The sequence below is a fragment of the Solea senegalensis genome, linkage group LG1 (genome assembly GCF_019176455.1).
Source record: "Solea senegalensis isolate Sse05_10M linkage group LG1, IFAPA_SoseM_1, whole genome shotgun sequence".
NCBI classification, from domain to species: Eukaryota; Metazoa; Chordata; class Actinopteri; order Pleuronectiformes; family Soleidae; genus Solea; species Solea senegalensis.
In genome coordinates, this window is record NC_058021.1 from 30941170 (window position 1) to 30968672 (window position 27503).

The following is a 27503-nucleotide window of genomic DNA, read 5'->3' on the forward strand; positions in this document are numbered from 1 at the left end:
AATATGTGTCAGTAAATACATTTTTTTTTTTCATGCAGTGGACCAGACTGACCTAATTCATGCTCTGTATGTTTCACCAGTGCTGTTTTATGGGGTGAACATTGGGCTATTTTTATTCCACTTTCACTCCCAGCAAATCACGACCCCAGTCTGGTCCAGGGTCAAAGCGAGGACTGCAGCCACGGGGCACTGACGCAAGGACACACATGACTCAAATGAGTTCTATCATGAAATGAAAAAGTTGTTTTTTTCTAGTTTTCTAGATTGTCCACCTTCACTCGCTGCGGCTGCATCACTTAGCGCGCAAAGGAGGACACCACTTGTCGTGTCCACCACCGCGTATACGCGCGCCACCATAGTGCTCCACGCACGTGTTACCGGCTGCCACGGAGCCACGGGACTGTTTTGCGAGAGTCGCTGCTTAGAGGAGCGCACGGGCGGACCATCCATCTGCGAGCGTCACATCGTCCACATTCGCCTGTGCGCAATGGCACCGAGCGCTCCTCCCGCTCTCCTCGCAGTGCTGGACGCGGTGACCGGACAACTTTTCACACTGCGCGGGTGATGCTTTTCCTCCGCGGCGTCTGATGAATCCCTCACTGGGAAACAGTAACAGGTACGCTCACTTCACTTTCATTAAACGCCCCTTTGTGTGCATTTGTTCCACTGTTTTTGTGGATGATAAAGGATTCTGTTCTGCTTGTTTCATCCGGCACGTGCGCTCACAATTTCCCCCGCTCATTTTGCGGCAATTATTCGTCTGTGTTTAACTCCAGAGATGTTCTGACCCCAGTCTTCCTCGAGGCATGATTTTAACGCAAGATAATGTGCTACCATCATCAGCAGTAATTAGATTTGGAGATCAAGGTTTGATTCCCCTGCAACTGAAATACACGCTCAGACTTTCAATTAACACGAAGAGAAAAAAAATATCACTTGCAGGCAAATAACTTCCAGTTAATTGATTCACAGTTATTATTCTTAGAATAACCAAGTTGTCTAAGTCACACACTGTGCTGTACCTCTCTTTATGTTCGACATCCATACAGTAATGGCTTCAGAGCCCACCAGCCAAAAGCAATAACTGATAATTAAGCTCTGGTAGTGGTGTTGATGATGATGATGATGTCCATTTTATACACACTTGGAGGTCACAGTGCTTCACAGTATGAGTGAGAGCGCAGCAGGACCAGGTGGTGGCTATTTTAAGTCCAGAAAACAAAAAGAGTGGGCACTCATTCAGATTCAGTCACTTGTTCTACAAGTACAAACAAATATTTAACTGGAGACTTGTCTTCTATTAGCAAATCCGAGCCATCACATCAAATGTCAACATGTGTTCTTCACATGTTTTCTGATTAACATTGCCCCAGATCCATCTCCCTTAAAGTCTGCATTTAAGTCAGCCCTGTTAGGAGACTCCAAGGTGATGGAGGCTGGTGATTCTTCCCATCTCCAGATTTCTAATAACATGATACCGCTACCGTTGAGGGACTAAGTGGAATCAGAGACTTGGGAAATCTTAAATAGGCTCTTGGGTTCGATGCCAGGTCTAAATATGTCCTTTGTTTCCGAGTCTTTCTCCCTATTTCCGTCGTGGCGAAGAGGAGAAGCTGGATAAGATGGATCACTCTGTTTAGCATCCAGACACAGGTGTAAGCATTACCAAAGCACTGATATTTATCACATCAGATCGGGAGGATTGGGATTAAATGAGATAAGGATAGAGCACAAGGAGCAGAGCCAGCCGGACTTCTCAGGTTGGCAGGACAGAGTTATTACCCCTCCCATATGAGCTAACCTCACTGACAGTGCTCAAAGGCACACAGCCAGCCTCTCATTAAAGTTGCCATCTATGCGTTGTAGCGTCTGCCTCTGTGAGTTGTGATTTTCCGGAAGGGAGGGAGGATTCACTTTAAGGGCTGACTGGAACCGTCCTTAATGGATCGCAATGGTTATGAAGTTTGCTATTAGGAGCATGACTTTCTGCTGAGTATTTATGGAGCCGATTGTCTCTGTTGTGTTGGCATCGATACGTGCTTCCGTTTCCTCACTCAGCCGGAAAACAACTGTGTCAGTACACGGCAAGGAAAATAATTGCCAGGATGCATTTGAACCATGCGTGTATCAGTTCATTTGACTACTGTTGCTAGGAGCCGGGAGATGTTTCCCAACAGACCTCTGACTTTAGAAATGTTGTGCACATGTTTGTATGCGAGTCCAAACAAGAGAAAGTTAACACTGAGCTCTGCGGTGTTTTCCTCCGGCAGGTCTGCTAAGCATATCACCTCCGGGGCGTCTCCATGGCGATGTTTAGTGGCTCAGAGCGGCTCTGGAACGAGTCATACCACCTCGGATGGGACGAGAGGAACGAGAGCGCAGATGCGTCGGAGCAAGACAACGGGGAACACAACTACTACGCCATGCTGTACTCCCTGCTCATCCTGGCCATCGTGTTTGGGAACGTGCTGGTGTGTCTGGCCGTGCTGCGAGAACGCTCCCTTCAGACCACCACCAACTACCTGGTGGTCAGCCTTGCAGTAGCTGACCTGCTGGTGGCTCTGCTGGTCATGCCGTGGGCCGTGTACCTGGAGGTGAGGAGGTCAGAGTGTCTTCATTTACAGCATGGCAGCGGAGGAGACCACTGATGGTAACCGTGGTCTCCACACATCCACCATGAGCTCAAGTTGCCATGTATTTCCAAAATGTAGGCTCCAAAAAAAAAAGGGATTTTTTTTTGGTGTTGACACATAGTCTGAGATTTGAACGCTCATCCTCACTGAAAACATGACTGTCAACACATTCTAGCCACCTGCCAGCTGCCGTGTTTAGCTTTTTTTTTTTGCTGGTGTTATTATTATTCTGCCTGTGTTTTTTCTTCATGAACAGAAACAGTGTAACGGTCTGTCTTCATCAAGCAATAATGTCAAATGTGTACAAGCGAGGGTTTCTGTGCAGTAGAATTCACTCATGCTACTTTCCGTGTGTTTTCAGTCGTACTCCTTCCTGTTTGCAGTCCTCTTGTTTTACCAGTGCAGTGTTGCTGTTGCTTCCTTGTGGAGCTGATAGGCTTTTGTTTGTGTGTGTGTGTTACAAACTTACACACTACAGCTTTTAGTCTACAAAATCTTATATAATAATTTTTGTTGGTTTGTCTCCAGTGAGACAGCCTTTATTGGCTAGAAACAAGTTTTCCCCATTTTCCCCAAGTCCGTCACTACTTCCGGTCTGTTAAGCTCAGTAGCCAATCATTAGGCAGCCCCCTACGCAAAAGAGTCAGGGCAAACAAAATATACAATCATTGCAAACAAAAAGTGTATATTCAAACAAATGAATGATTAAATCCATATTTTATTTGCAATTTGTGTATTTTGAGAAAAAATAAAAAACAAAAAAATTTTGTTTGCTCAAAAGTGCTTTTTAAAAAATATTGACACAAATCTGCTGCAGCTCCAGGTCCCCGGCAAGATAACAATGTGGATTTTCGATGGTCTTTGGTGCAGGAGAGTGAGTGGTTTATAAACCTTTGTCTATGGGTGATATATAGAGCTGCAACATATAAAGAAGAACATATTCTTAAGATATTGTGCCGAAAAGTCACTGCTGATGATACCTCGTACAACCACACACCAAAAAAACAGAACTTTGAAAACTGAATAATTTTGCAAAAAGTGTTTTTTGTACAAACCATTGACTTATCAGGATTGAATTTGACATTGCGTGACTGGCAGAAGTTAAATCGAAAGGAGAGATAAGAATTTACTAAATTCATCATATTATTAAAGTATACAAATTACCAGACATTTAACCGGGTCATTTCCTTTTTCTTTTGCATTCCCATTTCCCCACTGATTTTCCCTTTTTCTATTAACTATTCAATTTGCTGTGTCATTTAGCCGCTCGTTTTTAATCTTTCCATTTAACCTTTTCCATGACGTGTTAAGCAGGTGAAACATGCAACAAGCTCTCGTTCAGTTTCCATGTTCTTATTCCTCTCCAGATGATTCAAGTCAAATAGATTTTCACTTCAAACTGAGTCTAAAATACCAAATTAATAATTGATAATGTAATTCAAATTAAATATTTATCGATTATTAATGTAGTAACGTCAAACAACAGATTTTTTTGTAATTTATTCAAATCGAAAGAGCACAATCACACCAATATAATTATTAATTACACGTAATTATATACTTATATACTGCGTAAATGCCCTTTGAGGTAGCAGTAATAGAATCACTGTCTGAGAGCCGGGGAAGGAGAGACAGGTGAGAAGCAGAATCTGAAAGTGACTGAGGCGACGAGAAGGGAACACAGCTGAGAGGACAGAGAGACGCGTGGGAGACAAAGTGGACTTTTTTTGTGGGAGCTGGAGTCAGAGGGCATAAAGGATGAAGGTCATTTGTAAGTTAGTGGTAATTATGTGGGTGATAGGAGGACAGTAATGATGATGAAGGGTAGGTTAGACAGGCTGGTGCTTCACTATTAATGCCGTTTATACATAATTGCTGAAGGATGTATTGAATATTAACATATAATGAAGTCATTCCCTGGAGGTAATTCACTGAGCTTCAAATAAATGTGATAAAAAGCCATTTGGAACCTGTAAATTTCATCTAATCCGGCATTTGAGCCAAACAGCTCCTTTATGCTTCTTGTTCGTTTTTATTTGCACTTCACCGATTCTCTGCTAATTGTTAATTTTCCCCCTTGTGCCACTTGCTGTTGAGTAACTCTATTAACTGTTCCACTGCTCATCGTGGCCCTCGGGCTCCCACATTTCATCGATGTAACTCTCTGCCCCACTGGGAAAATGTGCTGCAGGTGCCTTGTTTGCAGCAGCTCATGCCTCCTTTAATCTCAGAGAGACCAAGTCTTGCTCAAGGGCACCTATGCAACATTTAAAGATGTTCTGGTGAGAGTCCAGTCGTGTTTGAGTGGCCGTCCACTTGCCCAAAGTTTATATGTGTCTCACAGTGTGCAGAACATTCAACAGTAGGTCAACCAGAAATAATAATTAACACAGTCAGTGAGCAGAAGCTGTCAAATTGAAGAAGATTATATCCTAGGGAAGGCGAAGTAAGGTAAACGAGGAAACCTCTCGCAGAGGGATTCGGTTACGAGTTTGACTGCTATGCAAGAAGTCATGCCCATGTATGTTCATGTGCTACATTTGTCATTTCAAAGTGGAAGTTTCACTGCGGAATTCTACAATCTCATTAGGAACAGGTCATGGAAAGATTGCGTGGTGCAAGTTTAAGGATAATACATTTGGAAATAATATTAGGTTCATGAAAAAAAATGCATTTCTACAGCTGTAGTATGTAACTTTTAAATGTAAACACATGTCTGTTGCATCCAAACCATTGTCAAATGTGTTTACACCACTGTGTTTCTCAGTAATCACCAATCACCATCATACATCAGCCCAAAATCCCACTGCTCCGTTGTCTCACAGAGACGCAGAGTTTCCCTGGAAGTGAGCGATTTTGCCTCATTTATCCAATCACCGTCTCGCTCACCGCAGTAAAAAAGAAAACGTTCTATCACATTCTAGCGCACTCTTAAGCCCTGTGGTATACTTCTGCGCACATGCCGACCCTGGTATACTCGCGTGTCAGGGTCCTATAGTATCCCACCTTACCATAGGGTGGCGGTTCAAGTCTGGACACAGGGAATGGGACGCATTCCTACCTAAGAAGAAGAGAGCGATGCTACAGCTGGAGTCAGAGTGTCAGCCGGTTCGAGGATCACCAGCTCGGATGACTATCCTTGGCGACTACTTATTCAGTTGTCAACATGTTTTTTCTGCTTGTTGAGCGGGGCTTAAAACTCCACCTACGCGTGGGGTAGGGAATTCAGTTTGCACAGTTCTAAAATCTGGGCTGCAGACAAAGCCTGTGTGCAGAAGTATATACCAGGAGCTTCACTCGCTGTCCTATAGCAATCGCCTCTGACTGAAAACACAAAAAAGCGTTCGCAAAAAGTTTCAGAAGTGAATTCTACTGCTCAAAAAAACCTAGTCGAATAGTACTACAGTGTTTCTGTTCACAAAAACCAAACAGAGGCAGAGTAACGACAACAACAACAACATAATCACCAAAAGTCACACACTGCAGCATTAAAAGTTAGATGTTAAGCCTTTGAACTTCCAAGCCTGGCACAGTCACTCTGCAAGCTCTGATCTGAAGGACAGCAGATTAAATTGCTACGACTGGAGGGTTGTCGGTTTGCTTCTGCCAACGCGGTTTGGCAGGAAAAGAGAGAGTATCACCCTTCCCTACCTCAGCAGGTGCTACTCATACCCTCGAGCAAGCCACCATATCTCTGTACGGCACAATTTATCTATACGACTTCTATCCGAGAGAAGAGGTCGTATTGGCAGCGCACAGTCCTAATTTATGATACTCTGCCTCAATAAATATACAACCTGACCATGGAAACAGCTTATTTGTAGTGCAGAGGTTGGTCCTCTTTCATTTAATTGATCATCTGTTGTATTTCATAGCAAAATCTTTCAGGAAGATAATTACGTAACACAATTTACACATGCATTTATATCAGCTTCCCAACTTCCTGGGAAACAAAAACATTCCAACGGTTTCTGAAAACTGAGAAGTTGCACGTCAGAGCCAACATGTAGTTATCGCGGTAAATTTCACTCCCGCTGTTGCAGGAATCAGCGTCTTTGTCACCAGAGAGGAGAGAGTTGGAAAAACGCCCTTACATTAGTTTCTATTTTGGACATTGAGACAAAAACTAAAACAAATGTTATTTTTATAAGTTAAAAAAAGTCCAGTTAGACATTTTGAGGCTTATGTGTTAAAGGGTTAAATTCATCCAAAATAATAAAAGTTCACACAGCAGTGAATCTGAGGATGGGAGCAAGGATACCATATTAGGAATCGTCCTCAACGGGACATTAGAGATGTAAATCAAAGCTGCTTTCTTAATCAAAATATTTTTTTGTCATTTGCAAACAAACGCCAAATATGGCAATCCACTCGGATGCTTTCATTTGACTCAAGTCTAGTATTTGTGAAATTGTTTTGAAATGAGATTCTTAGCACTCCACTGTGTCTCAGACGAGTCCAAAACATATGAGTCAGTCAGTCAGTGAGGAGCCTGGAAACATTTATCACAAATGTCAGCCATATTTGGCTGTATCTTGGCGAGATTAAGTGTAATATCCCCCATTATGCACAATTTTCAACTGATGTGAACTCTTGCATAAGATGAACCAGATTCTACATCTTCCATTGTGTTCAAACCACTGTTAGTCAGTTGTGACAATGTCCACTTCTGTTTGCTATCCAGTTTCATTAAAACCCACAGGTGAATCTGTAATAAGGAGGTCATCTACCAAAATGAAATGTGCCGCACTGTCATGTTTGTCACCGGGAGAAAGTTATCATTTCCTGTCTGTAGAGGGTGAGTATGTGGAGATGAAGCGTCGTTTAATTTGAGAGGAAATGCTGCATTCAGAGCGCAGCTTCATAAGTTGGAGGCAGAGTGAAGCTGGGGAAAGTGTGTCAAGTGTAGAAACGTGCCAAAGAGGGAATCATTCATGGGGTTCTTACTGGATCGCATTACGACATAATGGAGTTTTAAAGGGATGGTTCAGGTTTTTTTTTTTTAAAGCGTGATTGCTACCGAACGTGTAGTTTTACAACAACAGTTGTAGAAAACACCAGATCTTCTCTGCAGATGTTTCCACAACAGATAAAGTTTCCCCGAGCAAAGTCGTCTGGTGTGTACGATATCATAAAAATATAATATCTGCAGCTTTAACTCGCAATTTGACCACTTCGTTCACCATCGTCCATAAGAAAAAATCAGCGATTTTAACATGACAGCACATACAGTAGCAGTTGTTCATCCACTGGTGCCTCTGTCAGTTAGTTCACATGTGTTATTTAGTGACATTGGCATTTGAAATCCTTCCTTTAGATTAAGTTAATTGACACAAACCTATTAAAATGAGGCAGCAATAGACCAGCAGTGTCCATGTCCTTTGGACTTTGGTGCTGGAGAGTGAGCAGTGTAGAAACCTTAGTTTCCAGTTGGAAAGGGCTGTCTTGCAGCGAGGCAACGTGGCAAAAACATTCTTAAAATACTGTAGTATTAAGCGTGGGGAGATTTTATGAGGTGAGCCTTTTGTTAAGTAATTAAAGCTGTTTTTGTTTTTTTTCCTGGTTTCCCTGCGGGCAGCCATGTTTTCAGAGAGAGCACGCATCCATGTCTCGAGCTGGCTCCTGGTGTATTAAGTGCAGTCATTGGTGCATCACCACCTTTGTCAAAAGAGTCTCTCTTTATAGCGTATCATAGCGAGCTGGGTTAACGCGTACGAAGACAAATCACACTGACATACTGCCCTGCAGCTACAACCTGTTTAATAAACACACTCCCAAAATACACGCCCCCATCTGGAGTTAACTAATATGGGTGACAGTTTCACTCATGGTGCCAGTATGCATTCATTATAACAGAGACTGTAAAAACACACACACACAGTCAACAGCACAATAAACAGAGATGAACAATGGAGTTTATCAAACTGTCTAACTGATATGATTATTAAGTACCAGTAAACAAACTTCTGCTCTGGTTGAGACACTTTTATTTCCATCTATTCATCGTCTACCGCTTTATCCTCCACATGAGGGTCACGGGGCCACTGATGCCAATCTCAGTCCATCAAACACATAGAGACAATTTAGATGTGTGAATGTCCAATTAACCTCTGCATGTTTTTGGACTGTGGGAGGAAACCGGACAACCCGGAGAAAACCCATGCGCACAGGCCCTTGTTCCTGAAAGCCGGGTTTGTGTTTTTGCTGCAAGGCAACAGTGCTAACCAATACTCTGCCGTGTGGTGTACATGTACATATAAACATATACATACACATTGTATAGATCATATAAGCTCAGTCAATATGAGTCACCATCCCTTCTTTCATATGCAGTGTTCAAATTCTACCCACGTGTGCCCCTTTCTTTTCACTTGCAGGGTTGTCTGAGTGCATGAGTGGCATGTACAGTGCTGTGCTGTATATGTTTGAGAGGATCTTTTCTCTTTCAAAGATTTAAAAAGAGAATAGCTTAATGTTTAAACTGACATTCTTTGCCCACATACATAGACGGAAACTGGTCGTGGTACTGCAGTGGTTTTAACATGCAGCTTCCACAGAGTTTGATCATTCACTTGAGATATCAGACAATGGTCTGAATCGATGCAGCCCAACCCCGAGAACTGCTGCAGGCCCACTGGAGTAATTCTCATAGAATACTGTTTGAAATCGTGCACACTGGAGTAATTCTCATAGAATGCTGTTTGAAATCGTTATAATAACAGAAAACTCTACAACTGGCGTGCCACTGCCAATCAACCAGATTATAAATACAAATCTTCTAAAGCTGTAATTTGTGGTTTGATTCTCTGAGATTCCCTCTGCTGCTTTTTCAAACCACCTATAATTTATTGTGTTTTCTCCCCACTGCAAGCAGCTCCTTGCTTTGCTTTTTTGCAGGGAATTATGGATCAATAGTGAGCACCAGAGGCGCCCCTCAGAAGCCATTCATTTTAGTTTTCTTATTTACTGCTTTGAATATGCTGATTTTCAACTCAGTCTCTTCTGTACTGTAAACACGATTAGTATGTGGTACAGATGGAACACTGTAATAGTGGGTTGAGCTCCAAAAATACCGGTTTCTATAATTCAACTTGGTTGCTCCTTTCATTCCCCCCCTCTCTTTCTGCTAAACACCCACATCTTGTGCGACTCACTATCCAACTAGAAAGCACACATCACAAATCCCAAGAGCAGTGTGTCCTGGTTTTTTCCTGCCTGGTTGGAACATTTACCTTCTTTCCCCCAAAAGTTTCCAGTCTCCCTCTACTACCACTACCAAACAAAGGCATGAATGGCCTGAAGAATAAAAATTAAAAACTAATTACCACATCTTTCCAACTCCATGCATGGGTTTGCTAAGGACTTAAATGTTTTTGTGAAGAAATACATCACTATAATATCTGTATCCACACTGGTTTATTTTCTCACACAAGAGCAAAAAAACACCCCAAGGTAGGCAGATTACTTGAAATAAATCATGCTTAAGATACAACACAAGGCATAAAACAGAGGATTTTTGTTTCTCTAAGAGTGCCAACTACAGAATTATCACTTAGATCATTAGCAAAGACCCCTGATGAGTATTTGTGTGGCATATTTGTGAGAAAAAGATCAACAAGGGAAGATTTGTCTGCATGTTTAGGGTTAAAATGAGTGGGGCTTTCATTGATTTGTGTGAGATTAACAGATTAAAGACAATCCCAATTAAAATAATCTACCAGGATGATTTCCTTAAAATGCAGTTGAGCTAAGAGCTGCACTAAAGAGGATAAAGTGTCAGTGGTAGCAGACGTGGGCCTGTAGCAGCCAACAACAGTTCAATACTGACCACTGGTCAATTCAAAGTTGAATTTCAAACTTTAGGAGCAGATTTGGAGAGCAGGACTTGTGCAGCAAGAATTGATAGAAAGATAGATTGCCCCACCACCTTTTCTAGGATGGTCTGAACAATATATATTAAAACCACACTCTATCTAGTATAGATTTGGTGAGCCAAGTCTCAGAGATAACATTAACATCAGGACTGGCTGAGCAAGCACCACAGATATATTCTTGAATGGACCAGGATTACGCTGACTACTAAACAACAGTGAAAGAATCACTATCAAGCACTTCTGTGTCATTTTTGTAATAAACAAGTGACTAGTAAGAGTTAGTCTTGTGGCATAGGGCCCCTGTGGACATCAACTGAGAAGAGTCACCAGCAGAACAGCAGATCGTTAGAACCCACAAGCAATAAAGTCTGTAATTAAAGATACTAGACATGGACATAAGGTATCTAGGTTTCACTCAAAGGTCATGGAAAGGCAGAAAGCTGGGGGAAAATCATGACAGTAGCAAAAGGAAAATAACTATATAATATTTAGTGCTACCTGCAATGACATGCAGGGGTGCCTGTGATTTGCATCCTACCATGTTTGTTGTAGCCGATCGAAGAGGCCCAAGCTGGAACCAGCAGAGGAGACCCAGGCTTTAGCTAGCAGAGGAAATCAGGCTGTAGCACTTTTGATGATGTTAGCAGGCAAGGCAAATAGCTAATGGCTAACAGCCAGGTCCAGTAACTAGAAGCCAACAGGAAAGGCCAATGGCTGGAGGCTAGCAGACAACGCCGTTGGCTGGAGGCTAGCAGACAACGCCGGTGGCTGGAGGCTAGCAGACAAGGCCGGTGGCTGGAGGCTAGCAGACAAGGCCGGTGGCTGGAGGCTAGCAGGAAGGGTTATTAAGTGGAGACAAGTAGGCAGGGCTGGTAGATGGTAGCTAATGGAGCTAGCTGTCTGCTACTGCTGCTCCAACAGGTGGATTGTAGGTAGGCCAAAGTTTGTGGCAAATCCAATGACATCTGATGAGAATATGCCCACCAGAGATCCCACTCTGCAGAGAATGTGTTGATCTTGCAGAGCACCACTTATTCAGGCTCAAATTAAATAAAATCTCATACATAAAAAACAAAATTTAGACCTCAGGTACTGACCTTTGCCATTTTCATCTGCTTCTGCAGCAGTGATAAAAATGACAGTGCACAAACCTTTACATCATGAATGTCTATGTTTTTGGGCACAGAATCGTGTGTGTGTGTGTTTACTCCTTTTTATATCTTTGTGAGGACCAACAATGATGAATGAATTTAGGTTTAGAGTTAGGCATAATCTTGTGAGGGCAAAGGACTCGGGAATATATTCTCCTCCAGGTGCCTCACTAAGAATGTGTGAATGTGTGTCTGCTTCCTCTAGTGTCTCTGAAGACAGTTGTAGAGCATATTTCCTTCCATGCAGCTTTAAGAGACTCACTCGTCAGGCAATGGAGATTGGATGCCATTTATCTTTGTCAGACTGTTATTACCAGGCATTATGAAGCCAAAATGAAAGCCTGTCAGTCTGAGGAGGAGCTGGCTGGACGGGAGGGGGATGAAGATGGAGTTGTGGGAGTTTGAGTGTTGTTGGTTTTACTCGGGGTTAATGTACCTCCCCATGAGAGATGGAGGTTCCCGTCACACCCAGGTCTCTGACATGGTCTCCCAACTTTGCCTCCTAATTACATCTTATGTCATTAAGTATGTCGTCCATCATTGTGCTGTCATCGCAAATTATATTTGACCACTTCAACACGTTTGCTAATTCGCGCATAAATTTGCCTAATTAATATTCAACTGTACATCATTTCTTACATGCCCTGTTTTCCCTACCTCTTTGCCATCCTGCAAAAATGTAGAATTGTGTGCATTCATTTTCACCCTGGCTTTACACTTTCACGGTGGGAGAAGGTGAAGAGAAACCTGTGCAGTGCTAATCTGCCCGTCTGTCCTCTGCAGGTGGTCGGCGGAGCCTGGCTTTTCAATCGAATTTACTGTAACATCTTTGTCACGCTGGATGTGATGATGTGCACCGCCAGCATCCTCAACCTGTGTGCCATCAGCATTGACAGGTGAGTGTGCACGGGTTCGTATGCATGTGTGAGTTTATTCCTCGCCGCAGCTATTGTTGCCATGACATCACTATTATAAATGTAATCCACGTGAGAATTCCATGTTTGCAGCTCCACCGCTCTTGTTCACCTCGGCTCATGGATATTTTAAAACTTGCAGGGGGAAAAAAAAAAAGACAATGTTTCCCCATTTTGCTTACATCTCCTTGACAGATGTGGGTATGTGTGTCACAGTGTGTGTGTGTGTGAAAGAGGCAAATGAGACAGTGACGAAGCGAGGAGGAGATTTACTGTACACTGTGATGAGTTTTTTTTTAGGTTGAGACTTGAATGTGTTTACATCTAATTGCCATGCATCAATGTTTACATTACAGCGTGAGCCACTGCACCAGCTCAAACCTTTACTGAACATTGCACATGAAGTATTTACATTATTTATTTGTTTACTTCTCTTCTTGCGTCACATTTAAAATGTAAAAGCCTCTCTAGGGCCGTAGAACTTACACCCCTCGGTTAAACTCCAGAGAATGAATAAAGTGCACATGAACCAGGGACGTCATACATATGTGTTTGTACAGCATATATGGAGACAGGGTATTTGTTTCAGGGTATTCAGGGTATTTGTGTGTGCTTGACGTCATGTGTCGAGCTGAAATACCGATTGAGCAAAGCATACAACTACACACAGCAGTGGCGAATGCTCTAAGAAAGCAAGTGAAACTCAGCTTCCTCTAAAATGTTGGCAAATACTGTATGAACTGTGTCGTATGTGTATTTCAGCATTAAACGTGCGCTAGAGCGCAATTAGAATGCGCCACTAGATCATTCAGAATCTGTTAACAGATCAACTTACGTGATTTTTGTATTCCTGTAGCAGCCTCCGCATTAAAACCACTTGAAGCTCAGCTTCAACTGTTCTCTACTGGACGGTGATTTGACAAATGCGGTAAAAATGTCACTCCCACGGAAGCTTGGCTTCTCTCTGAGTCAATGGGGCAGTGGGCTGACACCGGGTGGACGCTGGGCTTCTGCGTGATGATTGGAGCCTTTTCTGCCTCAGTCCTGTGTGGAATGGATTTTGTGAGTGAAGTCTGTAGACAAACAGCTGGTCATTGCATATACACTGTAAATAAAAACACTATTGTTGTACATTTCAAGTTGACATAATTATCGTGTTTCCTTGTTCTTTTGGGAATTTATGTATAAATACATGAGCCTGAAATGAGCTTCCCCTGTCTCAAAGACCAGCGACTGGACACAGACAACATTCTTCTAAGAATTTGCTGGTTTTTGAAGATTTTAATACACATTTAAATAAAGCACCAGTGAAGTGCAAAAACAATCTTAGTCTTTCCCTTTCCTTCCCTACTGGGGATTGCAGTCCTCTGTAGTTTTGAGGAAAACACTATTAATTCTCTTCGGGGACGTTCTCTAAATTACATGACAGTTTTAAATCTTAACTGACCTCACAGCAGCAATATGCAGATTGATTAGCTTCATAAACACTTTATTTCTCTGTTGATTTGCTTTTTCTCCTGCAAACCTGCTGGGGTGTGTGTGTTTGTCCTGCAGTGGTTTTTGAGTAAAACACATCATTTGCTTTTGAGGGATGAGGTTGCTCTGAAACACCCGTGGTTCTCTGTGATTGATTATTAGACGAGTCAACAACAACGCTGCGACAGTATCACATGCTATGTGCTAATTGAATGCAAAGCACCAGAGGCGTTCGACACCATTGATAGTACAACACCTGCATCACCTGTGTGACAGCTTTGTTTATTTTTAAGCTCAGAGAAAAACATTTCCATGAAAGCCGGGAAGATTTCTTGCCTGTTCAAAGGCCGACTCGGATGCAAGGCAGCAAAGTTGTATCAGACTGAAAGTGCTCACAGCATCTGTTGGTCATGTTTTATTGTGCGACAACTGTGATAGAGCCTTGTTTTCATCCAGAGCTGAGACAACCTAAAACAGCACTTGCTCAATAAACCATGTGCAACACATTATTTCCCACCACTCCACTTCTTCATCTTGTCTCCCGCAACACAGAAGTGTAAAGACAGCTCAAAAGAAGTGAGGGAGAAAAATATTTTTAGTCAGCTTCTGTGTCTGTTTGGCTCCAGGTTTTAACCCTGCCTTTTGCCTAGAGAAGAACCAGATTAATTAGTCCGGTGAGGATAAACAAACATGGCAGTTTGCTGGCTCTAAACAACATAGCATCACATCCATTTTGGGTCGGGGTCCAGTGTAATTGCTGCTTCTTCTGAGCCAATGCTGAAACAACAAGTTGTTCCGGGCTCATTACACAGTCCCGATGTGGTGTGTTGATTAACTGTTAAATCAGAGCTCCACCACGATTTATTGCTGAATACCCAAATTGTTTTGAGATAGAAATGCCTGCTTTGCATCTCCATTGTTGCCCTTTATATTATTCACTGTCTCACAGCGGTATATTTCTTGGCATCCCCAAAGCCCAGTTCCTCTCAGGGACACTCTCTTCTTCCCTCTAATTATTCCCCCTTTTACTGTGCTGTATCAGCACTCTCCTTTCACTCAGATGTCACAACCGATCTCCTGTACACATTCTCAAAGCTGGACTGACACTAATCAGTGCTTGGGTCTGCAGGTACACAGCTGTGGTGATGCCCGTCCTGTACAACACCACCCATCGCTCCAGGAAGAGAGTATTTGTGATGATTGCGACCGTGTGGGTCCTGGCTTTCGCTGTCTCCTGCCCTCTGCTGTTTGGCTTCAACACCACAGGTTAGTGCAGCAACATTCTGATTTCCGTCTTCCAGCGCAGACGGAATTCTGGTGAAGCAGGCCGTAAAAATATAAGGCATCAAGGCACCAACATATTTCTGAAAATCAGGGTTATAATTCTTTCAACGGTGGGACATGAAATTCAACCCTAAAATTACATTAAAAAGGTACAGACCGCCAATTTATTGCGTCAATTTACTAGACATGGATAGTATTACAGATTCTGTGAAAATGTGTAATGTATTGTCACGATTTTCTTGTCATGGCTGAGAAAGTAATTCAATGTCAATGGATTCAGACGTGTGCAAGTTGTTTGTGGAAACATAATCACCTCTGGTTCAGATAAAATCTCCAGTTTTCCCAGTAATATTCACACTTCTTCACTGCATGTCTCAGGGAAAAGGTCAATCGTTCCATTGTGTGCATTTCCATCCAATCAAGGATTGTTGGAGGCTCCTGGTTCAGCCATTTTCTAGTTATGGCTTTTTTGCTGCTTGCTAGTATTAATATTTGTAGCAAATGTCTATCCTGCTTTTCCAGCCCAATTAGCAAATTTCAGAAATTCAAATCAAGCTTTGGGTTGATTATTGCTCTCATGGCATTTACAACATCTGTCTAGAAAGAAAATATATTAGGACCAGTGGTGATTTTGGTCTGGAAATTCTGGTGGGGTCAAGCAAGAAAATCTTATAATGCAATCCAGAAATACACACATATTACTCTCATACCCTCACAACAAAAACACAGTAGCAAGTGGTAGAGGGGACCACAGCACCTTTGACACAGAATTGCAGCTGAATTATGCCATCACGCCAATCTGATGACATATATTATCATATCAATAGCACCACCAAATGGCAGTGTTTAAAATCTCACAATATCAAATACTCAAGATGTAAACAACAACGTGACAACAATAACAACAATGCACGACTCATGGCATTTACGGCGCACACCCCATATACAAAGCCACCACACACACCCACACACCTATCGCCAGTTACGCATTATAGAAATTCCACTATAATTCAAACAATATGTAAACTACATTATCAATTCCAACCGCTCACTTCTTGAAGAGGAATGACGCTCTGCAGTCCTTCATGTGCACAAACCAGTGCCGCCCTTGCTTCAAAACAGCCAATGAAAAGCGCTCTGGGTCCCTGAACTTCTGGCCCCACTGCCAGCAAAGTTGGAAGACACGAGGGAAGTGAGTTCTTACGATTGCATTTAATTCTGCTTAAGTGGGAGGATTCATTTGTGCTTAATCTTTATTCAGAGGGATAACTGAAAACGTGGTCTTATGTCTGTTGTGATGCATGGACAAAAAGAAAATGGACTGAGAAACGTGAGAGTCATTAACAGCAGATTTTGTTTTTTTGATTTCAATAGCCAACAACACAGATGCATGACTGCTCGCACACAATTACGAGCGCCAGTCAGTTACAATGTAAAGCTTTTTCTCAGAGATGCAGTCATTCGGTTTCGTCCACTTACACTCACAATGGTGGGTGATTGTGGGAATCCCACTGTTTTGTCAGTATGCAGCCATGCATTAGCATCAGAAGGCGGCATGAATGGGTTCACATTAGGTTCATGATTTCAACGCCTGACAAGAATGTTTTTGCGTTTTTTTTTTAAAAATACAAAATATTTTGAATGTAAATAATTGTGTCAGTCCGTCCTAATTACTTTCTCTCTGTGAAGTGAGGCATGTGATATTGATCTAGTGGAACATCCAGGGAGAGGCAAATCACTTTTCAGTTTGTCCATGTCACTAACGTGCAGCATGCATTTCACAGCTGTGGTGGGAGCCTGTGCCACTTCGATTTGCAAGCACTAATAGCTCACCTGATAGATATTATATTCCCCTGACAGAGCAATTGCTATACACACCATAATTAGCATGTCAAATGGTCTCTTATCCTGAATGTATATGATGCAATTATTGTCAAATCAATCATCGTGGCTTCTGCGTTCTGTACTGTACAGATCAGTATGTACGTAGTATATGAAAGAGAATAAACTCTCGAGGTCATTTTAAAAAGTGGAGTATTTGCCACCGGGTTTTATTTAGTGATTAATAAGACATATTTTTCCCCCATTTGTCTCAGATGACCCCATGGTGTGCTCCATCTCCAACCCCGACTTTGTGATCTACTCGTCAGTGGTGTCCTTCTACCTGCCTTTTATTGTCACGCTGCTCGTCTACATCCGCATTTACGTCTTCCTCAGGAGAAGGCGGAAGAGGATTACCTTTGGCCAGGCCAGTGGAAAGATCCAGCCCGGCTCTACCCCGCCGTCTGTGGTGAGACGAGTGTTCATTACATTCATTTAGGCAAAAATGTCTCTAAGAACTGATTTTATACTGTGTTGATATTCAAACTGTTTAGGAATTACGGTACTGAGAAGCTGACATCACAAACGTGCGACGTGCTGGTGAATCTTGTCTGTGATTGGACGTCGTTGTGCGGAAGTCCTGAGGGCTACTGTAACAACAAGTATATGGGCACAAAGCTCTATTTCTCTGCTTTCCGTTACCCATCCATCCGCCGATTTATCCTCCACATGAGGGGGGGCTGTGCCAGCCTCATGGACTCATGAAAAGTATGCATGCCAAATCCAGCTATTGCTAAGAGAATGGTTACAGACAAATACAATGTTTTAATTTGCTCAATAAATAAGGTTTAACCCATTCATAGGGACTATTTTGGGTTGCCAGGTGGTGGCTAAGGTTAATCCCTCTCCTGCATCACTTTTTCTTTGTCTTTCTAGCTCCCTGATTGTCCAGGACGTCTTGCCTTTGACCCACTTATATAGAAAGCTCAAGAATTGCAGGGCACCCAGACCAAAAATATCCCTTGTAAATATATATACCTTTAATTTGGATGCATTTTTGAACTGAATATTTAAATTGCGATTAAGATTAATGTTGATTTGATTTGCTACTTTTAATTCTTCTTAGGCGGTCTCTTTCTCCCTTTCTCTCTCTCTCTGCCTCACTGTACTATGAACACTTGTAATTAACTGGTAAATTCAATTCAAGTCACCTTTATATTAGACCTTTTTTTTATTAGAGGCACTAACAATGTGTACACAATGAAACCTGGCTCAGAGCTTGATAACCTCGTTAATCACCGCATACAAAATGTGACATACAGCTGTTGTAAATATGAGCAAAGCTGTCAGAAACATTCAGTCAGTGCCACAACAACTCACCAGTGGCTTTGGAGGAGACGTCAGAAGAACCTGAAAGACTGCTTTAACTTTGAACACAGGACAAAGATAAAAAAAATGCAAATGTGCAGCTTGGTTTGCAAGTCGCTGGCACAACTGTCAGCGTGTGAAACGAAAGCTTTTCTTAATTAATCTCACTTGTCAAGTTAAAAATAGTCTGTTTCTCCAGGAACAGTGTCTCCTCTCTGTTAGAGTGGAGTGAGCCAAGCTGCGCAGAGGAACCACAACGTTACTATAATATGCTACAGTTAATGCGAACATGCTCACGCTGACAGGCTGATGTTTAGCGAGGAGGATTTTAATGACTGTATGTGCAAGTCACAATTCAAACAGAATGATGGCCTTTTTTTGGAGCCAGTTTGGGGGGGTTAAAGCTGGTCGTGCAGTTCCTGCACGGCTCGCCTGGAGCACAGACACAGTCTGACACAGTCACTGAACCGAAATATGGCGGAAGGGGTTGTAATGCGGCTCAAAGTTGTTAAATACGCAAGACTCCTCTGTTAGATGACATTTCCTTGGTAAATGTTGGAGATTAACGCATGTCTTCAGGACTTTTTAGTATTTTTAACTGATCTACAGTTCGGCATTGTTCGGTTTGATTCTGTGGCCGGACGTCTCGCTCATGACTCTTCCAGTGAAGACACTCTGACCAATCAGTGGCTGGCAGTCTGACGACATCATGCATAGTATTAGCTCAGCTCAGAGCAGGTACTAAAAAATATGTACCATCGCTGATGGAAAAGTACCGTGCTGTGCAGAGGCGAGGCGCGACGTGTCGTGCTGGGACCACATTGTGGAAAAGCTGTAATTTAACCATCACAATGACTCTGAAGCTGTTAAATTAGAGTAAAAATGCTGCATAGTTCAACTTAAGAAAGAGTTTGGTTCAGATTCTTATTCGCGACAACCATTATTTCTCAATCGGTTAATTTTCCAGGTGCCGAGTTGCACCAATCTAGAACTGTGTAGTGGAAAAGCGTCATTAGTGCTCCTATAACCACTGGGTCCACGTGTCTTTCGCTCCCCAGATCTTCTCTCGCTTCCTCTTTCAGCCCTTTGTAATCCTCAAGCTCCTCATGTTCCTTCTACTTGATGTTGCTTGACATTGGGACATTGGCCACATTTGTCCACTATGTCCACCGCCAGTTTGTATGTCAGGATCTGGAAGTCCCATGGGATCTCAACCCTGGGACCACGAGTCAATACTCGGCCCAGATGTTTCTCTGCACTGTTGCAGCCGCTTGGTTGTGTACGCCTTTCCCAGCCAGCATCTCACGCCTCATGCTGTAATGTGCTGCACTGTCTCAGGGGCATCTTTACACAGCCTAAACCCGGGGTTCTGTCTGGTGTGGTAAACTCCAGCCTCTATTGATCCGGTGCTGTGGGCCTGTTCCTGTGCAGCCATGATTAGTGCCTCTGATGTATTGTTTCATCTTGGATAGTGGCTTTGACATTCACGAGTCCTCAGCCTCCTTCCTTCCTTCCACTTGCTGCACAACCTCAGGCTTCTGGACTTAAGGGTGAAACATGGTGAGGAGCTTCCTTGTCCTGATGTCAGTGGCCTCTATTTCTTTCCTTTTGTTGAGGCAATTAGCAGCGTATCTTATTACCAGCAGGACATAGGTATTGATGGCTTGGATCTTGTTCCTACCGTACTCTTGAGGACCTGTCTTACTTGGTGTCGGTATTTGGCCGCACTACAATTCGCTTTTTGAAGAAGATGGAGCTCATTACATAAAGAAGGTCACCAGTTTGTTACAATCTGCAGTCGGTTGACTCACTGCACATGGTCAGAAGTTTTTAATCTTAGGCCTCCAGTTCCTTAGCTGAGAATGAGCCAAGAGACTCTGAAGTCTTTGAATAAAAAGAGTAAAAGATAAAAAGCAAATGGCTTATGCAGATAGAGAGCGTAAAGAACTAACATCTGGTTTTTCTACCATTTATCCTGTGAGTTGTGGAGGAGCTAAAAGGACTAAAATGAAATCATCATTAAAAAGCAATCTCCTTTTTTTTTACTATCAGCATATTGTAGTGAGAGTGACATTGATGCCATCTATTTTCACTAATGTTTTCTCAAAGACTGTCTCGTCTTTGAGACACTCGTCTATCTAATCACACAGTCCTGGCTTTTTTTAATAAGCAACGGTAATGAGACATCAAGCCACGTTCTGCACCGTCTTTAAAACGCTACAGTAGATCGTTAATTTCCATTACATCGACATAACAGCTTTTGTACTTCCATGATTTTCTTTTCTAACGTAGTTGGATTCTTTCACCTTCACTGCAGACAGATTCCACAGGTTAGGCATAACTGCATGTGTTTGTGCTCTCATCCATGACTGACTGAAGTCGTGGAGGAGTTTTAGTTCCAAGGGAATAGCAGAGTAGGACTTCGTCAACTGAGTGAGATTTAGAGAGCGACTGAATACGTATGAAACATTAGCCCTAAACCCTTGATTTCCTCTCTCCGCGTGAGTCAGATTTGTTTGAATAATAATAATATCCTCCGAGAAAAATGGGGAAGAAGCGATGACTTTTCCAAGTAAAGGGTGTGCGACTTATAGCTGATGGCGGAGTGTGAGGATTAAGGGAGGTCGAGGTTTTACCTGCAAAATACATCCTAACTTGAATTACTTTCATTACCCCCTAGGAGACCTGTCTACAAGACGAGACGGCAAAGGCGAAGCAAGACCTGTCACCTATAAGGATCAAAGTGGTAGGTAAAAATTAATTAAAATTAAAAAAAATTACATATCAGGCAGATTCGTGAATACATTTTTTTGTCAGACCACATTCAGAGTTTGCTGACGCCTAATTCCTAACTCTCACGCTGACTGTGTTGGCGTGTTGTGAGATTGTGGGAAGCACAGAAGAGGTTCTGTTTTTAGATTTCCATGTTGGTCTGCCTCGTTCATATGTTCACATGTACACTTGAGTTCTCCGTTCCGCTGTGTGGTCACAGCTCAGGTGTGAGGAACCAGAAATTGTTATTTCGAAAGCGTGGCACCTCGCCTTGCATGGCTCACCTCACTCATCAGCTAAGAAAGATCTGGTAGACCTTCTGCAGCACCTGCATAATCCCTCCAGTGTTCAAATTAGTTTGTGTGTGGACTGTGTGAGAATGAAAAGATTATAAAAAATGGAATGTTTGTACTGGAAATACAACAAAATGACTGGGGGGGAAGGTTCATTGGCGTCATAGTTGCTGAATATTGTTTTTTTAAAATAGCGTGTGCTGTATCAAGAGAGCAATGAAAATAATTTGCATTTAGAGGTAGTCTGTTGACATTTTCAGGTGTGTGCTGAATATTAACGGTGCAGCCATGATTTATTTTGGACATGGAAGGAGCCACATTCGTTCCGTGTGAACGTCAATTCTGATGTATTGGTTGAATTTTATCTACCACTTAAGTACTGCTCAGCTTCAACTATAGAAGATGCGGAATGGAATCTCTGAGTAGATATTAGAGGATTAGGAGAACAAATAATTGAGAGCAGTGTGTTGTGATAACAACGTGTTGATATTTTAAAGCTGAAATTGTTGTTTTGTCAGGCCTAGACATCGCCAGAAGAGAACTACCAGGCTCTCTAGCAGCTGATTGCTCCACCGTGTTCACCAGCAAAACTAAAAAAAGTGCTGCCAGTCGGGTTTGGCCAAGTTTTTAATGAGAGTGTGAGCCCGATATTAAAGCTGCAGGACAAAAACAAAAGCTCAAAGACAAAACGCTCACATCACACAAAAGCCATGCGATAGATTCATTCATTCATCTTCTAACGCTTTATACTCAATGAGGGTCACACAGGGCCACTGTCCCAGGTGACATAGGGTGAAAGGCGGGGTCACACCCAGGATAGGTCACCAACCCATCACAGGGACACATGGAGACAAACCATCCACTCTCACTCTTGGAGTGCCCAATTTGCTTAATCTGCATGTTTTTGGAGCGTGGGAGGAAACCGGAGAACACACAAGGAGAACATGCAAACTCCACGCAGAAAGGCCCTTGTTCCAAACGGGTCACAAAAACCTGGGTCTTCTTGCTGTAAAAGGCACTACACCAGGCATGTTCAAAGTCCGGTCTGGGGGCCAATCACGGTCCTCGGTCAGATATAATGTATTATTTATGGCCCGAAAGAGACTGGGGCAGAAAATCGGCCTCAATCACGTGTCACCTCCTGTTATCTTATTATGTTATCGTGATATCTGTGTCCAGATCTGAAAGAATGGCAGCATTTTTTCACTTTTTTCACTCCAGTGTGGCTTAGATTTCCATTTAAAAATGATAATTGTGACAAGGAAAATAAAATTATTATAAAACAGTGCATTTGTGTGTATGTTTTAATGTTAAAAAAGGTCTAAAGGGACCATTGGCCACCTGGAAATTTGAGCCTCTTTTTTGTGCACATTGAGTGCTGCTTTTATGAAACAGCTCATTTTAATTATATAACAGTAAAGCTACTGTGTTTACAGTCAAAGGACAGATGCATTGAATACTGCAAAGCAGTCATTCCCATACATAAGGATGTTTTAAATTTACTGAAAATTACTGAAAATTCATCCAGTCAGGCCTCTGCATATCTGAACTGTAAAATGTGATAAGTTAATTTTCCTATAAAAAAATCTAGGAAACTAACATCCTTGAAAAATTAAAGTAAATGTACCATTTTAAAGCTTTGTTAATTGTATATCTACGTGGTGAGATAGTTGAATTTATTTAATTCTGCTGAAGTATTTAAATATCTTTATCCATAAATATTTTATGGTAATAACTTGATTAAAAAAACTTTTCTTTTTGTTTCTCTCCCGATTGTCACATACCGTTTGTCCCAACAGCAGAGCGTGGAAACCTCCAGTCCCTCCAAGCCGAACCTGCTCTCGCGGTGCCTGTGGCGCAAACATCCGAAGACGGGACCGGTGGAGAACTCGGCGCTGCCCCCGGTGGACACGCAGAACTACTGCAGCATCAGCCACGCCTCCTGTGGACGCACAGAGCTGGATCTGGAGCAGGAGCGCGGGGAGGACGAGGAGGACGAGGAGGGGGAGGACAGCCCAAACGAACAGCCTCCCGTCATGATTAGGTGCGAGGTGAAGGATCTGTCGAACGGGCGAACGCACACGTCGCTGCAGCAGAGGCCGCACTCTCACACCAACAGTCAGCGCTTCAGGAGCATGCATGCGCGGGAGAAGAAAGCCACTCAGATGCTGGCCATTGTGCTTGGTGAGTAGAGACAAGAAGAGTGAGGTAACACCTGAAACAGGACATTTTACAGATGTTATATACTCCTTGCAGTTCCTCACCCTGGAAGCATTTGCTGTATAATTTGCAGAAACATCATACATGAGGTGGAAATGTCAGGAAAAGTCAGGCTGGCCTTGGGTTCACAGTGTGTGTCCAGACACACGCTGGAGCCCCTGAAACAACTTCCACACGCTCCAATTATCAGCCAGGTTGTTGTAACCTGGTCCAGTTAGGTCTGGTTCAGCAGAGCACACGCTGACAGAAATGCAATCAGAGGTGCCTGATTACATTACAGCGGTGTCAGTGGAAACAGTAGTGCTTGCACAGAGGCTACTATTCATCCATTTCACTTCCACCTGCCCATTTTTAACCACTTTATTACTGTGAGGTTGAGCTAAAAATCAAGGGCTTTTCTTTACATAATAAAACCTGATGACTGCTTTTAAGTACAACAAAGGGATCATTCTTCCATTTTTAAGTGTGGTTATATGAGGTGATCAGGAATAGTATGGAATTAGATTTTCAGGGAACACTTTTTAAGACTCATTCCCTGTCGACATCCGATAAAAATAATTTGTATGTATCTAACGTTTAGACTCTGACAACCATAGATTAGGGTTCCAGATGGACAGCGACTCCAAGCCTGTGACTATTTCCGGTTCATTGAGCTGTCGCTACACAACTCAGTAGCCAATGAGCAGGCAGCTTCCTAAGCCCCACCCATGGACAGAATTGCAAGCAAAAAACCACGACGCAAAGAACAAGTGAGGGAGCACAAAAAAATTATGATCATCGCAAACAAAAAGTGTATTTTCAAACAAACAAGATACAATATTTATGATTAAATCAATATTTGATTTGATTTTGTGGTTTATTTAAAGTGTTAAAATATCGACGCAAATCTAATTCCACAGAACAGGAGCAGTAGCAGGACCCTAGTTGGTTTGGGCAGGTGCAAATGCGCAACCGAACCCTCGTCCGCCTAAGAACGTAGGTCTGGTGTAAGTGAACGCAGGGCATTATGGGTAGAACACAACCAAAACATACGTGCGTGTAGAACGATAGCCAGGAGAAGTGTCTCTTGGTCAGATGTGCAGTGAGAACGAGGTAAAATTGAAAAGATGATATATATCACAATTAACGCCCTGCTTTAATCAACAGATGAGCGAGGTTTCTTGTTCATTGTTTGTCTCGTCTTCTCCGTCAGTGATTCCTCAGGCGAGGAGGGGAATACGTTACTCAAAAGGTTTGAGTCCCCTATCGAACCGAGTCCAGCAGAGACTATTAGGTGTGAAAACGGCCTAAGAAACGGCAGCTTGTTCTCAGTGGACATGAAGAAAAACAGGTTTTAGCCTCATTACATAAGGATCACATTTAAAAAAAATAAAAAAAATAAAAAATCAATGCCTTCTAAAGTCTACCACATCTTCGCTGCTCGGGCAGCATTTTACAACTGAACCTTTGTAAACAGCTCACTCTGCCACACCAGAATCAGCAGTTTCACGAGTTATTGACCCACTGCTGCCTCCATCAGTGAGTGTAAATGTGTTATTCCGTCACGTCGGCGTTGGTCATTCTTCATTCAGATTTAGCTCGATGCCAGCAGTTGACACACCTGAGTTTCCAGCTGAACAATGTTGTCTAAGGGGCGAATATTTTTCAAAGACTTAATTAGGTAAACCCTTCCGTTAAATAGCTGACATGAGTTTTTTTCAGTCATGTATTGAGTGAGAGAGCGAGTCTCTGGCTGATTTCACAGTGTCAGTGAACCTCACACAACCATACGTTCACATTAATTGGGCTTTGAGACTGGCATAAATAAGTAAGTGGCCCTTTATCAGGCTTTCCTTTCAAGCGTGACACATATTTACTTTACAAAGATAATTGACACAGCCTTCACCCCCTCAAGAGATTTATGAAACACGAGATCTTTTATATGTACAGCTTTTATCACCTGTGATTAGACAGTGTTCGCTCTTTAGCTAATGTAAAAATCACTGAGCTGGGGAAAAAAAAAAAACATATTCTGCTGACTATTCAATGTGTCCATCTTATTTCTTTTTAAACCAAAACAATATATGAGAGATTTAGATGTGGCTTAATGTGTTAAGTCAAGAGTCTTTGTCATTTGCCTAGGGCTGTAACTAACGATTATTTTCATAATGAAAGAAACGAAGAAAATATTCACATTTAAGGAACTAAAACAATCAGAAATCTTGTTTTAATGACGAAAAAACCTTCAAACCGATAAATTGATTATCCAAATAGTTAATATTAATAATAAGTAATTCAGTCTCAGCTCTACATATTGTAAATTAACTATTTATTCAAAATGGTTCAGCCCCAGCTGACATCATTTAAGAAAAGAAAAGCATTATATTGTAACACTCTCTAGTGACGAGGAGACGTGTTCTCTCTTTCGCCGTTCCCGGCTAGATTTATTCATAACTCCTTTTTGCAGCCACAGCACATGTCTCTCACACACCGCTCTTCACTTCCGGCTCTACCAACGTAAAAACACTGGATGGGGGCGTGCTCTTAAACGTAGCTACGCTACAATATATACTTTTTGGTTGTTGTGCATTTGAGTAAACATTTACACAAATCTTCATGTTGCCTCAACATATATATTGCTAAAAGCCTTGAGTTAACAGGTTACAATAGTTGCATGGTAAGTATTTCTAGTATAGCCTTCTTACATACGGCATTTTTTGTTATCCAGGTTTTCTGTAGCTGATATTATGTTAATGTAAGTAGTGGATCAATTATTCACTGCTAATCTAAAAAAAAAAGAAGAAAATAAATATGATTTAAACTCAAAGGGAGAATTATATCCTGCTATGTTTAGCTGCAAAGCTATGTTTGGGGTTTTAATGCGATTGCAATTAACATTAAATCTCTCTTTCTTTTCTCCCCTTTTCTCTTCCATTATTCATCCCTGTCACACGTTTTCACTCTCCTTCCCCCTCCAATTTACACCACACACACACACTCCCTGCATTTACCATTCATGTTTCTTCTTGCCGTTCCCCGCTTTGCTCCACTTTTTTCTCCCCCTCACACCCTTGTCCCCATTTATATCCTCAACTGCCATCATTCTTTCAACTGTACCAGGGGTGTTTCTCATCTGCTGGCTGCCTTTCTTTGTGACACACATTCTGAACACCCACTGCAGGACGTGCTACGTGCCCCCCGCACTTTACGGCGCGTTCACTTGGCTGGGCTATGTCAACAGCGCCCTCAACCCCATTATCTACACCACCTTTAACATCGAGTTCAGACGGGCCTTCATCAAGATCCTGAGCTGCTGAGCAAAGGAGGCGCATCAGGAAATTAAAGTGAAAATGAGGCGGAGGACGTGGCCGCGGGTGCGGTATGGGGGGGAGGGGGGCGGGGGGTTGCGTTTACTACTAAACACTGACCACAGACTGCTCGTGGTCAGGGAACGGAAAAAACACAGCGTCCAGCTCTTAAAGAGCAATAAAAAGAGGATTTCTTAAGTTTTAACAACAGTATTACTGAAATAAGACATGCATCAAGTCTTATTGTTAGCACAAAGGTGTTAAGACTTGTCTTGTACAGCTCATTGGCACAGTTTGAGACTCCCTCGTCAATGATTGATGGACGGATGGATTGATTGGCCTCGGAGCGGCGTCGTCCTGAGGCTCTGTCTGTGAACGCACCGTGTGGATTAACTGGTGTTTATCTTCCT

At 42.4% G+C, this 27503-nt stretch overlaps 2 protein-coding genes across 3 annotated transcripts in view; one reads left to right on the forward strand and one right to left on the reverse strand.

Annotated features, from left to right (window-relative positions):
• Positions 1 to 17: 17 nt before the first annotated feature.
• Positions 18 to 27304, forward strand: drd3 (dopamine receptor D3). The gene is made up of 8 exons (XM_044035228.1): positions 18 to 616; positions 2271 to 2594; positions 12442 to 12554; positions 15178 to 15314; positions 17429 to 17622; positions 21202 to 21267; positions 23386 to 23770; positions 26906 to 27304. The coding sequence occupies exons 2-8, from the start codon at positions 2304 to 2306 to the stop codon at positions 27100 to 27102; spliced, it is 1383 nt and encodes a 460-aa protein (XP_043891163.1). The 5' UTR covers positions 18 to 616; positions 2271 to 2303; the 3' UTR covers positions 27103 to 27304.
• qtrt2 (queuine tRNA-ribosyltransferase accessory subunit 2) overlaps positions 23748 to 27503 on the reverse strand; it is a 50265-nt gene continuing 46509 nt past the window's right edge. For both annotated transcript variants that reach the window (XM_044035249.1, XM_044035240.1), the window contains exon 9: positions 23748 to 23801. In XM_044035249.1, the coding sequence (XP_043891184.1) occupies positions 23748 to 23801 (54 nt within the window). The remainder of the gene's footprint in view (positions 23802 to 27503) is intronic.

Coding starts and splice junctions, on each gene's coding strand:
- drd3 (XM_044035228.1), top strand. CDS start 2,304: ATGGCGATGTTTAGTGGCTCAGAGCGGCTCTGGAACGAGTCATACCAC. Junction 15,315..17,428: donor GTTTGGCTTCAACACCACAG/GTTAGTGCAGCA, acceptor CATTTGTCTCAG/ATGACCCCATGGTGTGCTCC. Junction 23,771..26,905: donor GATGCTGGCCATTGTGCTTG/GTGAGTAGAGAC, acceptor CAACTGTACCAG/GGGTGTTTCTCATCTGCTGG.